At 37.6% G+C, this 15536-nt stretch overlaps 1 protein-coding gene across 1 annotated transcript; it reads left to right on the top strand.

Annotated features, from left to right (window-relative positions):
• Positions 1-8889: 8889 nt before the first annotated feature.
• On the top strand, positions 8890-9959 carry LOC123634619 (small proline-rich protein 2E). Its single transcript, XM_045546351.1, has 2 exons — positions 8890-8900; positions 9630-9959. Exon 2 carries the CDS (start codon positions 9649-9651, stop codon positions 9865-9867), a length of 219 nt encoding a protein of 72 aa, XP_045402307.1. The 5' UTR covers positions 8890-8900; positions 9630-9648; the 3' UTR covers positions 9868-9959.
• The last annotated feature ends 5577 nt before the right edge of the window (positions 9960-15536 follow it).

The raw sequence follows: 15536 nt of genomic DNA, 5'->3' as shown, positions 1-15536 counted from the left end.
ATTTTATCAAAAAGATACCTGCACTCTAATGTTTATAGCAGCACAACTAACAACTGCAAAGATGTGGAATGAATGCAAGTGACCTTTAATTCATGAGTGTCTTAATAAAATGTAGTATATATGTACAATGGATTACTACATAGACATAAAATAAAGATGATTTAATAACTTTTGTAACAATCTGGATGGAACTGGAGACCATTCTCCTAAGTGAAGTGTCTCAGAATGGAAAAAGAAACACCACATGTACTCACTGTTAAATTGGTACTAACCGGTGAGCACACGTGCACAGAGGGAAGCAAAACTCAGTGGAAATCAATCAGCTAAGGGGGCAGGATGAAAGCGGCAAAAACCTACCTGAAGGGTACAATGAGCACTTCTGGGTGAGGGACGCACTTATAACCCTGACTCAAGCATAACAAAAGTGATCCATGTGACCAAAATATTTGTGCCCTTGTACTATTTGAAATATTTGAAATTTTGAAATAAAAAAAGAAGAATAATTGTCCTATTGATTAGGAAATAATATCTCATTGAGGTTCTGATTTGCATTTCCCTGATCATGAGAAATGTTCATCTTTTCATGTGCTTATTGGTCATTTGTATATTTTCTTTGTAGAAATGTCTATTCACACCCTTTGCCCATTTTTGAATTGTTTTATTGTTGTTATTATTGAGTTGGAGTTCTTTATATATTCTGGATATTAATCCTTTATCAGATATAGGGTTTGCAAATATTTTCTTTCATTTTGTGAGTTGTCTTTTCACTCTCTTTTAGAGTCTTTTGATGTGGAAAATTTTAGTTCTGATGAAGTGAAATTTATCTATTTTTTTCTTTGTTGCCTATGCTTTTACTGTCATATCCAAATCATAATCGGCAAATTCAGTGTTATGAATATTTTTCTGTTTTCTCCTAAGAAATTTATAGTTGTACCTCTTATGTTTAGGTGTTTAATGTATGTCAAGTTAATTTTTGTATATGGTATTAGGTAAGAGTAGAACTTTATTCTTTTGCATATGGATGTCCTGTTTTCCCAGCACCATTTGTTGAAAACACTGTCTTCTTCCATACTGAATGGTTTTGTCAGAAATCAGTTGATTACATATGCGAGGATTTATATCTTGGTTTTCTATTCTATTCCTTTGGTCTACATGTCTGACTTTATCCCAGTATCACCCTATTTTGATTGATGTAGCTTTGAAATAAATTTTGAAATCACAAATTATGAGACCTCCATATTTGTTCTTTTTTTCAAGATTATATTGGCTATTTGGAGTCCCTTTAAGTTCCACATGAATTTCAAGATGAGTTTTTCTGTTTTTCTGTAGGAAATATACTTGGAATTTTAACAAGGATTACCCTGAAAATATAGATCTTCTCTAAGGACAATATTGTTTTCTGAATAATATTGTCCCTACAGTCCATGAACATGGGATGTCTCTCCATTTATGTTGATGTTCTTTAATTTCTTTGATTTTTTTTTTTTAACATTTAGTGTGCACATGTTTTGTCTGCTTAGGTAAATTTATTCTTAAATATTTTATTTTTTGATGCTATTTTAAATGCAATAGCTATATTAATTTCCTTTCCAGAATGTTCATTTTCAGTGATTAAAATACAACTGATTTTTGAGTGTTGGTGTTGTAGCCTGTAATTTTCTACATTTGTTTATTAGCTCTAACAGGTTTTTTTGGTGAAATTTTAGAGTTTTTTATAGGTAAGGTTATATCATCTGTGAACAGAAATATTTTACTTCTTCCTTTCCCATTTGTATGTCTTTTATTTCTTTTTACCTATTTGTACGGGCTAGAATTTCCAATATTATGTTGACTAGAAGTAGTAAAAGTGAGTATCTTTGTCTTGTTCCTCTTCTTAAAGGAAAAGTCTTTGGCCTTTCACTACTAAGTGTGATATTAGCTATAGGTTTTCCATAAATGGCCTTTATGAGCTCGAGGGAGTTTCTTCTATTGGCTGTTTTTATCATGAAAGGGAGTTGAATTTTGTGAAATGCCTTTTCTGCATCAGTTGAGATGTTCATGTATTTTTTGCTTTATTCTGTTAATATGGTATGTCACATTGATTGATTTTCATATGTTGAACAATCCCTGCATCTGGGAATAAATCATGCTTGGTCATTTTGTATCCTTTTTAATATTTTGCTGAATTTGGTTTGCTAAAAAATTTTTGAGGATTTTTGCATCAATGTAGATGAGAGATAGTGCCCTGTACTTTTTTTCTTATAGTATCTTTGCATAGCATTTATATCAGAGTAATGCTGGCCTCATGCAATGAGTTAAGAAGTTTGTGAAGGTTTGATGTATAATTCACCAGTAAAGCCTTCTGGTTCAGGACTCTTCTTTGCTGTGAGCTTTTTGATTACTGATTCAATCTCCTTACTACTTATAGGTCTATTCAGACTTTATATTTCTTCATGATTTGACTTGAAACATTGTGTATTTCTCAGAATTTGTCCATTTTCATCTGGGTTATCCAATATGGTGACATAAAATTGTTCATCGTATTTTCTTAAAATCCTCTTTATTTCTATAAAATCAGTAGTACTGCCCCAATTTTTTTCTTTTCTGATTTTAGCTATTTGAGTCTTCTCCTTTTTTCCGTTAGTTAATCTGCCTAATGTTTTGTCAGTTTTGTTGATCTTTACAAGGAAACAACTTTTGGTTTTGGTGATTTTCTCTGTTGTTTGCTTGTTCTTTATTTTATGTATCTCTGTTCTCATTTTTCCTATTTACTTCCTTTGGGTTTAGTGAGCTTTCCTTCTTCTAGTTTATTAAGGTGTAGCATGGGGTTATTAATCTGAGACTTTTCTTTTTCTTTTTTTAAAAGTGTATTGGTTTATGGCTACAAATCCTTAGCACTGCCTGTGCTGCAACACGTAAATTTGGTATGATATATTTTTGTTTTCATTTGTCTCAAGGTATTTCTAATTTTCTTTGTGAATTCTTCAATATTTGTTGTTTAAGAGTGTGTTGTTTAATTACCATAAATTTGTGAATTTTCCAGATTTTCTTATGTTATAGATTTCTAATTTCATTCCACTGTGATAGAAAAAAGTACTTTATATGATTTTAATCTTTTAAAAAATATATTTATTTGTTTCATGGGCTAATATATGGTCTATCAAGGGGAATGTTCCATGTTCTCTTGAGAAAAAGGTAATGTGTATTCTGTTGTTGGGAGGAGTGTTCTGTATTTGTCTGTTAAGTCCAATTGTTTTTGTTCCCCTGCTCTGTAATTTTACTTTTAATCGTATTCTGAAAGCTTTAACTTGCCAAATGGCTGCACATATTTCCTTCCCATACAACTGTCCTAGAAAGTTAACCTAAAAGAATTTTCTAACATGTATTTTATTTTTTAACTTTTTTAAATTCCAAAATATTAAGGGATTACCAATGTTTTAGGTTACATGGATCACTTCTGTAATGCTTGCATCTCAGCTAAAGGTGTGCCTGTTACGCAAATAGTATTCATAGTGTCCATTAGGTAGATTTTTGCCACTCCCTTCTTCCCCTCTCTCCCCTAGTTGATTTCCACTGAGTTTTACATATTATTTTAATGTTAGTTAGCTTCACATAGTCCCATATCTCTCTCAATAATTACTCGGACTTTTTTATACTCTTCTCTGCCTCTCTGAGTGACTAGGTTTTCTCAAGAGCCTTGTCTTCAAGCTCTGAGTTTCTTTCTTCTCCTTGCTTTAGCCTGCTATTAAAGCTTTCTGCTGTGTTTTGAAATTCCCTAAATGACTCTTTCATTTCATTAAGTTCTATTATATCCTTTAGTATGTGTTCCAGCTCTCTAGTGAATTTTTCTTTTTTTTTTTTTTTCATTGATTTCCTGGTGATCTGCCTGAGTTCAACATCAGTGGCTTTCCTGTGGGGAGGGATGGGCACTTACCTAGTACGCCACATCTCAGGCCCCCCACAGTTTTGTCTCATCAGTTCTGCCCACATGGGCTCCCACTTCCCAAGCCCTGCTTTTAAATTTCCCCCACCCCATGTCCCCCAGCAGCCCACTTGAGTACTGGGGGCACAGAATTCAGCCTGCATGTCTGCCCCACTGGCATGTGTAGCCGGATCTGGAAGCTCCCTGCCCCCCGCGTCCCCTGAAGGTCACCAAGGGGAGAGGTGTAAGCCCTGAAGGGACCAATTGCCAAATTCTTAGCTCAAATAATTCTCCCGGTTGCACTGGGTGAGGGCAGGAGAGATAAGAGTCTGAATGGAAGAAAGCCTGCTCTCCAACCGCTTGGGTCACTCTCCTTGGAGAGAAACCCTGCGCAGAGTATCTGGGATCACACCAGTTCTCCCCATTATTCTGTTTGCCACACTGCTTGGGCTTGTGGGGGTGGAAAAGCTTCTCAGTAACTTGGTAGCCCACTGATCACTGAAAGAATTGTGAGAAGGAAGGGATTCCCCCTTATCCCTTCACTGGGCCCTGAGCTGCTCTGGGTTTAGTCCTTGCTGATATGTTTTTTTTTTCCTTTATTCTCTTCCTTTTCTGCTTTGCAATTTTTCTTCATGAGGTCCCCAGTAGGCTCCAACACTTCTCTCACTGAGAGTTACCTGTGCTGCATGCACTCTCCCGTTTCCCCTATCCAAAACCCTTCCTTTTCTCTGGCACAGTTTGGCAAGTGGTGTCTCTAGTCAGCCGTCTTGCCTCATCTCCCCACAGTTGGTTTTTACTTTTGTTCAAGTCCTCTATTTTCCTGATGATCTTTTGATAGAACATGAGCTATTCAGTTCCTTAGAAGGACTTAACCTGAAATTCAGGTAAACTGCCGCTAGAAGGAATGTGATCTTTAAATGAGAAGGAATGTAATCTTTAAATGAGAGATTATTTTATTGTTTTAAACAGCTAACCACAGTAATATTATACTAAATTACACATTGCTTTGAATTTTTTTCATAAAAAGTGCTAAATATTTATAAACGTTAATTTTTTTCAAACTAACACAATTAACATTTTTGGTTTTATTGTATTCAGATTTATTTTTGTATTTAACAGCATTCAGAGAAAGGTCTCAGTGAGTGTATATAACTAGGAACAATTCGATTATCTTGTTTCTATACTTTGTTCTAAGTTTCTGCCTAGGAACTGATGAACTAGGAACTCACCAAATGAACAGTAAGATCAGCCCATCTTATTATTTTTTTCCACCTTATTCAAATCAGGTATTTTTGTTTGTTTTCTCCTACAAAGTTCTGGCACTGACTTAAAGATGACATGAAAGATCTTAAAAATAAAGCAAATAACTTTGTCAACTTTCAAACATATCTTGAACTTGATGTTTTGCCTCTATTTCTTTGATTAACAATGTATTACTTCACTACTTTGAATACTTTCTGAAGTCTATGCTCAGTGCTATAGTTGCAGTTTCATATTTATTTCTCATAATAGTTTAGGGGGTCATTAATGTAAAGATCAATGTAATCAATTTAATGAAAATCAATCATTTTCTATTATTATCCCTATGTTCTGTGATCCTTATTATCTCTCTTACTACCATACATTTCTTCCCAGTCTTGCATAATCTGACCAGTTTTAGGATTTCTATCTGTCTGGTTCTTGGGTAGTAGACAAACACATTCCTCATTTTTCTACTCTAGTATGATTCCCCAATTTTGGTTAAACTGTTGCATAGATACATATGCCTTTTTGATGCCTGTGGCTTCTGTGTGTGTATGTTAATAGTAGGAGGAAGGTGGATTATCACTAGGATGTTTTTCAAGAGGGATGTGATTGGTGTGAGTGTACGACAATGAAATAATACCTACCTACCTGCAGCCCCACCTTAAGTATCTGCCCAGAAACATTGAAAACAAGGAAGACCATTTTCACCCTAATTAAGCAATGAACAGACTTTTCCAAGTAGAATTTTAAGAGTCTTTAGTTAATAATAGATATTCTTTGGAGAATATTTTGAAAAGAAAAAGTCATCTGTAATTATACCAGCCAAATATAATTACTTTTAACAAATTGTTATATTTCCTATCTTTTTATGAGTATGTTAATTAAAATATCATCATACCTTATATGTTATCATTATAATTTGAATGATTTTAATAATATTAACTAGTCTTCCAAAACAACCTCTTTAATGATCCTAAGCATTCCAACATATGTATGCCCTGTAATTTATCTGATTCAGCAGAGTTATGGAAAGGCAATGAAGAGCAAGCCTTGCACTCAGGAATAGCAGCAGAAGGCAGAAATCCATAGGGACTTGCAGTTATCATTTGTCTGAGCACTCAGGAATATTTTAACACAATTCATTTTTCATGTATTTATTTCTTCATATTTTATAATTCAACTTTGATTGCAGGAAGTATTTTTTGTGGTATATGACATATAGTAGTAAAATGTGAGATAAAATGTTGAATCAAGAATTAGGCACAATTTTAAAAAAAATTATTTCTTGTCATTTTTCATATAGTAACAATTCATACTTAATGACTCCTTGGAAAATTAAGGAGCAGAGGTAGTGGGAATGAACCTAAGGGTATCTGACTGTAAAGGAACATGAAGCTAAGGTCTTTAGATATGTAGATGATAGATGGATTAATAAAGGCCTATGGGGTGTGTGTGTGTGTGTGTGTGTGTGTGTGTATGTGCGTATGTGTGTGTGTGATAGACATGGGGAGGCAGAGAGAGAGAGAGAGAGAGAATATAAAGTGTGCTGTGTTTCAGGTCTCAGGTCTTGGATGTTCAAACTTGAAGAAACTTTGATTGATAGGTGCCCTCATCTAGTGGCAGTTCTTCATGTGGCTGACCTGTGAAGAATTCTAAGTGTTCAAGTTCGCCACCACAATCTGTAAAGTGGCTCCTGTCTGGAATGCTGGGGGCACTAGGGCTGCTGTGACTTTGTGCCTGCACTGTCATGATGAGCAGCCTTTTTGAGTGGGGAGTCCTTGGAAGGAGAGTCTCAAGGTGTGACCAAAACTGTTATCTGACACTGTGATAGTCTTTGGCTAGCTGTTTTTCAAATTTTGGATGACAGAAATCAGACATTTCTCTAAGGGTTTATATTTTAGATGTCATGTGAGGATATAGGGAGTAATAAGTGACCTACTGATTAAAGTCCCTTTATTTTTGCCTCTGAAATGCATAGCATATGTAACAGTCTATATAAATCCCTCGGTGATGACACTATTTGTAAACACCTGGTCTCAAGTGCTGAAGTGATGGCTCTATCCCTGTAGGTTCATGGCCAGTAGTGATCTTAGCCAAAAGCCCTTCCTTACTGGCAGGAGCCCTTCCTTTCTGGGAAACTAACCTGCTTAATTGAGGGAAGTGATGCTGGGTGGATTCAGCATTCCTGTACCTTCTGAAGCATAGCTGGTGACTGTCCCAAAGATTTTGAGTTTCTCTTCTTTCCCTTTCTCTTCCTTATTCTGCTCTTCTTTTTCCTTCTCTAATTATGAAATCACATTCTTGGAAAGCTTCCTGATTATTTAGCTCAGACAAGGAAGCTCTAGCAACATCACTGAAAACAATGCACGTATTTAGTTTGCCCCACTGATTGCAGGACTATTTAAAAATTTTTGAAAGGACTATTCACTAAATGCATTGATAACATATATCTTGAGTCACCAGCATGCACCAAACTGGACAGAGAAGAAGCATCCATTGGGGAGTGAGAGTATAATGTAGCAGGCTGAGAGGCTGGAGGGCTTATGGAAGACAGAAAATAAACATGCAAACAAATTTAAAAAATACTTTATTTCAAAGACCTAAAAACTGTTTGGAAAGAGAGTGGGTAGAAACAAGCACATAGGAAAAGCCTAAATACAGATTTTCCCCCAGATTCAGACTTGAAGGTCTCTGACCCTCTCTCTTCCCCAGTCCTACTCTTAATTATTCACGTGATGGTGTGAGAGTTTGCATCTTGTTCTCCACTGTAGGGAACTTTGGAGGGAATCACATAGGTCTGGTTCAGTAAATGGGTTTTGAGTGAATGCTTGTGATTTGTGTTCACTACTCTCCATTTCCTTAATGTAGTGATTAAGAGTAAATCTTTTTAAAATAAAATGGCTGCAGTACACATCCTTGAGTGCAGAAAGGAGGAAAAGCGCTGAGGGGACTGGATCTCACTGTGGAATCTGTCCTGGGAGAGACGTGCCTCTAAATGGGATGGAGAGGACAGTTTCAAAGAAGCAAAGAATACAGGTGAAATATGGGCTTCCATGGGAAGAAGGATGGAGGCGGAGGAAAAAATTCCAGGGTTGGACAGGGTCAAGTGATTGCCCAGTACAAACAGCCCCCACCCCAATAGGCAGGTCTTATTCTCCCCTGTTCCTAGAGAAAGACTCAGACCCAGGGAGGAGAGGTGACCTGCCTGTGGTCACACAGCTTGTCAAAGATAGAAGTAGGGCCAGAACTCAGGCCTTTTTTAGGTCTCTCTTTCCTTCTAGCACATTGGCAGATTGTACGAGGAAAGCAGAGGTAGAGATGGGTTTACAAAAAACAACATGGCAGTCAGTTAAAGTGGAACAAGACAGGCAGATGTATGATTCAGGGAAGGTGTAAGATAGGAAGAGGCCATTTTCCCCGATAAAGAAAGAGAGCCTTTGACCACCAGTTAGAGAATCCCTCCCATTTCTCCCCCTGCGAATACTCACCGAAACTGAGAGCCAAGGCAGGGCCTCTGTGAGTCAGGAGCACTTAAGCCAGGAGGAAATCTGGGAACAGGATATTTCCTATGTTGAGAGTGTCTGTCAAGCTGGTTATGGATAAATTTGCATTTTTTCTGGGAAGTTATTGGACCAGCCCAGTTTTAGACATTGGCATTTTCCTCTGGGTGGGGCAGCAAGGCATATAAAAAGGTCCTCTGCTGCCCAACTGCCAAACTCCTGGTGCTTGAGTCCCATCTGTTGTGGAGAACCTGGTGAGTTTGATTTCTTGAGTTTCTCTGTTTTATGCTGCTCTTGAATGTTGAATTTAGTCTGAAGGCAGCAAGTTTGGTGGATCCAAAGTTATGATCATGGGTTTGATACTACTTAGTCAATGGAAGCTTGCAATTAGAGCACAATGATATACCGCTTAAGATTTTTTTCTTCTGTAGATAGTTTGATGTCCATATGGACAAAGAACTTAATAGGGAAGCTTTCATTAGAAGAAAACAAAAGAACAAAATATTGTTCTCTTTTCCATATCTTTTTGGTGTCCATTTCAAAGGCTTATGTCTTAGCAGCTGTGAGATCTTTGAACTCTTCCTGAACAGCTCTTTGTTCTGTAGCCAAGTCACCCTCGAGGGACTTTATAAGAGATCATGATGACAGCAATTGCTTGTGTCATTGCCCAGCATTTCTGAACTTGTGAACGCCTTTTTGAAGATGTAATTTTCATGTCAATAACATTCCTTGGTTCTTTATAACAGACATTTTTTTTTTTTTTTTTGGAAAAATGGTTTGAGAAAAGACGTGATGATTTTCCCAGGGCTGATGAAGCAGTTTGCTAAAGTGGAAAGGAGAAGCCAGAGAGACATAGAAAAGGAGTTAAGAGATTAAAGTATATTCTTGGAGATTGGAGAATTAATATCCCATGGTATCACGTAAGCTTTGGACTTCTCTGTAGGAGTATCTTCTTGTGAACACTGTCATATAATTTCTTTCAGATTCTGAGACTCCAGAAAGATGTCTTATCAACAGCAGCAGTGCAAGCAGCCCTGCCAGCCACCGCCTGTGTGTCCACCCGCAAAGATCCCTGAGCCCTGCCCACCCCCAAAGATCCCTGAGCCCTGCCCACCCCCAAAGTGCCCTGAGCCCTGCCCACCTCAGCAGTGCCAGCAGAAATGCCCTCCTGTGCAGCCTCCTGCACCATGCCAGCAGAAGTGTCCACCCAAGAGCAAGTAATAGCTTGAGGATTCATCAGGACCATGAAAGGATAAGGACAATTGGCTCACCCAGTTCCAAAGCTCCACCTTCACATTCTCCTCAAAGCCTCTCATGGATACAGAAGAAGCTTCTCCACCTTTAGCCTGTAATATGGCTGTGATGGTTCCTGACAGCAAGTTTTCCTTTCTGAGGCTGTCATCCTGTTAGTGTTCAGGTGGTGACTGAGAAAAGGAAGTCCTCAGCTGTGCCAGCACCCCAGAGCTTCAGATGGAAGCATGGCAGCTCTCTCCCTGGGTGCCGTCAGAGGATTCTATCAATGGCTTCTGTGTCTATCTGTCACCTGGGCAGGAATTTCTACCACCTGGGCAATTGTAACTTTTCTTTCACTTCCTGAGTAAATATAAATATATATATACACACATGTGTGATGGGGTAAATATTTTCTTTCTCTTCACACTGGCTATGTTAGCAATATTATATCATCATTTAGTTTATTTCTGTCTTTCTCTGATCCCTAGGACCACACTCTCACAATCAGTGTTATCTGAATTTTGGGTCATATCAGAAATGATTTCTATATCATTTCAAACCTATGTTATTTTCCTTATTTATAGTGTTTGATTTGAGGAATGAATTATTTAACTTCTCAGAATTTCAATCTCTCTATTAAAATGAGGAAAATAATATTTACATTATAAACTTGTCATAGGTATAAAATTTAATTAATATATATAATTTGCTTGGGACAATGCCTGACACACTCTTAGCTCTCATTTAATGGTAATGGCAGTTTATTAGCATCAGTGGATCATCATCATCTCCATCAATGTCTTCATCACCACCACCACCACCACCATTATCATATTTACTCCAGCCAGAGAGTGGCTTGGACATAACCAATATAGGAAATAAGATTATAAGTTAAATTATATAACTTTATATACTTGTATCAAAGTATGTAAAGAACTCTTACAACTTAACAATAGAATGAAAAATAACCCAATTAGAAGTAGGAAAAGGATTTGAATACATATTTTTCCAAATAAATCCTACAAATGAATCATAAGCACATGAAAAGATGTTACCATTATTAGTCATCAAGGAAATGCAAATTAAAACTATAATGAAGTACCACTTCACATCCACCAGGATAGCTACAGTAAAAAAGACAGATAGCAACGGATAGTACCAAGACTCAATGAGATTGCTGAGAAATTTGAGCCCTCCTACATTGCTGTTGGAAATATAAAATGGTGCAGCCATTTTGGAAAATATTTACATTTCCACAAAAATGAAACATAGAGTTACCATATGACCCAACAATTCTATTCTTAGGTACACACCTAGGAGAATTACAAGCATATGTTTACAGAGAACTTGTACATTAAAGTTCAAGGCAGCATTATTCATAATAGTCAAAAAATAGAAAAAAACCCAAATGTCCATCGACTGATGAATAGATAATCAAAATGTGGTATGTCCATACACTAGAATATTATTTGGCAATAAAAAGGAATGAAATACTGAAATATGCTACAACTTAGTTTATTTTATGGATTTATTATGCTAAGTTAAAGAAGCCAAACACAAAGGAACACAGATTATATAATACAATTTATATGAAATGTGCAGAATAGGCAAATCTGTACAGACAGAAAGTAGTCTAGTGGTTGCCAGAGGCTTGAAGGAGGGAGAACATGGATTTACAACAGATTGATATGAGTTTTGGGGGGAGGTGATTAAAATATTCTGAAACTAGATTGTGATGATGATTGTACACCTGTCAGTATACTAAGTGTTAGGCTTAAAGAATTCACCCTTCTCAAACTTCCATCCAAACCTCCTATAAAACCTACCCATCTCCTCTTCCTAGGGGTGTACTAGGCAGGTAGGTAGCAGGTAGTGTAGCCTTTGGCAGAACCCTAGGGAGATAAAGGAATGGAATGCAAGAGGGGAACTTAATTTCCTTATCCTTCCTGGTTGTTTGAAAAGAATTTATTTAGTGCCCCCAGAAAAACCCTCTATAAAACTCAAGGCTCCTCCGTTTTCTCTCATGGACACCTTTTTCAGCCTTCACCCATCTGCACCCAGATGCTCAAAATAAACAGCATTTTGCTACACATGAAGCTTCGTGTGTCTCTCTTGGCTCTGGACCTAACACTGAGGACTACTGAATGTACACTTTAAAAGTGTGAATTTTATAATATGTGAATTGTATCTCAATAAAGTTATTTAATTTTATTATTTTTTTAAATTATTTTTTTAAATTTTTTAATTTTTTTTTAATTTTAAAGAGATTTATTCTGAGCCAAATTTGAGAACCATGACCTGGAGCCACACCCAAGAAGCCTTGAGCAAGTGGACTCCCTGTGCTTGAGTTACAGTTTGGTTTTATACATTGTAGGGAGACAGGGGTTACAGGTAAAGTCATAAATCAATACATGGAAGGCGTACATTGGTTTGGCCAGAAAAATTGTGTCATCTCTAAGCTGGGGTGCTTACAGGTTATAAGTGGATTTAAAGATTCTTTGACTTGTAATTGGTAAAGACATGAAGCTTTGTCTAAAGGCTTGGAATGCTAAGATAAGTAAGCCTGTAAATCAGAGACAAGCCAAGAGGACATATATTTGTTGTGTAAATTGAGAACCTGAAGGTTTGTTTTGCATAGCCTTAGGCCCATTAATGAGTTGCAAAGGATATCTTCAAGAAGTGGTGGCATGTGGAGCATGTCTGACCTCCCTCCTCATGGCAGGCAATTTAATTTTAGGATAGCTCTTTGGCCAAGAGGGGTCCATTCAGTCAGCTGGTGGCAGGGGACTGAGGGGGAAGCCTTAAGATTTTATTTTAGCTCACAAGTCCCCTTTTGGGCCAAGATCTGCCAGAGACAGTATCTATGGCCAAACTCTTATTTTGTCTCATCTGTTGCCAGGGTGATGTGGGGCTACCTGCCCCGGGTCCATCCAGTCGCTCTGTGAGACCCTTGTGGCCAAGAGGACTGAAGAGCCCAAAGGGCTTACAGCCAATTAAATCTTTCAGGCAAGGCAGGACTGGAGGTAGAGAGGTACTCATCAACCCTTTAAAACCTTCTAAGCAACATTAGAGTAAAAACCAAAATGTCAAAGGCAAAGCTGCAAAATTAATTCATCTACAAGTATTCAACTACCATATTGTTGGGTTTATTGGTAGACTTGTAGCAAACATAAGCATTGTGAACCATTTATGCTAAGGTAATTTTGAGACTTATTGTGTGACAATATTTTAGTCTCTTTAGTAATTTATAGTAAGGTGGCTGATGAATTACTTCTTATATCTCCTTTTGTATAAACCCATAACTGAGAACAATTCTACTTCTACTGATGGCAAAATGATGGATAACAAAGTAAAAAGGAGTTCCTTTCAGAGAGCAGAATCACCATGTTACCAAGGAACTTCTAGCACTTCTGGGGATGTTGGGGCAGGAAGAGCGTAGTGTCACAGTGCCTGCCCAGCTGGACTCCAAAATACTGGGGCCATTTGTCACCGTTATTCACCTTGCGTATGGCAGTTTTTATTTAGTTTTCCTGTGCCTGCACTGCCATTGGATGCTGTGTGACGGGGTGAAATGGTCCATTTGTTTATTTCATAATCTACAGAACCAGTAGGAGCCGTATGAAGACATGGTAGAATTTTGTGTCATCCAGAGACCCTAGATTTTGAGCTTGGTGGGATTATGGAGTTTCTTTCTTGGGGATTTGTGTTCTGCTTATGAGACAAAAGGAGTGAATGGATATTTGAGGACCAGAATGGTAGACTATCGGAGAAGCTTGAAGATCTTACCAAAATCTGTGTTTTCCTCTTCCTTCTGGGCACACTGGTAAACTACATTTCTTCTTCTTCTTTTTTTTTAACTTCTTAATATTTTGAAATTTATTTTTTTTTAAATTAAAGAAAACGTGAAGACATATACCATACAACATCACAGGTTGAAACTGCTATAGTTAATGTAATGTCATTACATAAGGCAAGAATCATTATTGGAAATGGAGTTTAATAATGATTGATTGATTTTGTAAGGTACATAGGGTCATGTGACCAAGTTCTACCCAAGCCAATAAGCACCAAACGGATGTACGTCATTTCTGCTTTCAGGTGGATAAGCACAGTACTATCTTCTCCATACTCAGTCTATTTCTCTGCTCTTGTGCCTGAACTCTGAGGAGGACAAGGTGCTAAAAGATGGTGAGACCGTATGAGAGGAAGGACCTGGGTCTCTTTACGACTGCATAGAGCAAAGACTTTACTAACTCACGTCAGACTTGCACATGAGTGAGACACAACAATAGAGGGGATGTTTGTTATAAAAGCTAACCTATGCTGATCAATAAATTAATAATAGCATAATTAGAACACATTTTTGTTTGGTGGGTTAATTGGTTTTGGTGCTAAGAGGCACTGTTTACTATGATAGTGGATTTTATCTACCAATTAAACAAACCCAGTGGATTTTATCTACCAATTAAACAAAAACCCTTAGGATAACAAGATTTTTAGGGTAAACATTTTTCAAGTAAACTTCATAATTTTAAAGAATACAATCAGGTAAAAATGCCATGATCAAAAGTATCACAATTTCTTGAGCTATACTAAAGGTTCATAGTTTTTTTCATTATTTCATTTTCTAACCTAAGAAAAATTTCTCTTATACTGCTATAGGACAATCCACTTTGTCTCACTGTAACATAAAAAAGGAACATACCTTTTATACAAGTGTATGTACATACATACAAATGTACTGTTGATAATTATATCTCATTTCATTTCACCCTAATCATTTTGATGCTCTAGGAAAATGACTGGGGGTGGGTTTTACAGTCCTCACTTCTTGTGGTTCACACATCACTATACAGTTTCCAACCTGGATCAGATTTTGTGTTACTCTGTGAAGACTCTAGACCTAGCGTGTGTGGATGTATATGTGTTTGAATAACGGGCAGGTTGGGGAGTGAAATACACCCCTCTAGAACACTGTAAATGCTCCTGGAAAGTACTGGAAATCCTCCTCATCGCCTTTCTGGCCCAGAGTGGGCACTCTGAGATTGGAAAAGCCTGAGATAAGAGGAGGAGTCTGTGAATGAGTCTTTGGGTGCATTTGGAAATCTGAGTTGTGGGTATGAGGAAGAAATGAGTGAGAAAGAGTAGATTTGCATGGGTAGGAACAACACTTCTTGGAATAAATAGGAATTGGCTGAATAAATCAGCAATCGGAAAGCTGGATTTGGAGGCAGGGCATTCAGGGTGAGCAAGTCAGAGTCGACTTGGACAGGTGCTAGCTAAACTCTGGCATAATTCACAGAGTTGCAAGAAGAGAGCCCTGCTCCAGCCCTGGATGCAAAAGCAGCAGCTTCTGAGTGGCATTGCACAACCTTTCACTGGCAGCCCAGAAATGCTCAGAGGGGGAAGCCCCCCAACCCAACTGGTGCAGGATCAGATGACTTCTGGACAAAGCCCTTCTTCACCAACCCATCTGTGTGCAAAGCTCTTGCATCATGTAGGAAAGGAATGAAGTTATAGAGTCAATGACACACACAGTCAGGAGTGGAACTGAAAGTGAATTTAATAAGGGAGGACATAACAGAGCTGAATCACTTGTTTCCACCTCAAGTCCCTCTTCAGATGAATTCTGAGCAGCTGAAAACTAGCTCTGATAT

The sequence above is a fragment of the Lemur catta genome, chromosome 3 (assembly GCF_020740605.2).
Source record: "Lemur catta isolate mLemCat1 chromosome 3, mLemCat1.pri, whole genome shotgun sequence".
Taxonomy (NCBI): domain Eukaryota; kingdom Metazoa; phylum Chordata; class Mammalia; order Primates; family Lemuridae; genus Lemur; species Lemur catta.
Note: the sequence above shows the minus strand (reverse complement) of the source record. Positions and strands in the feature narration are given on the sequence as shown.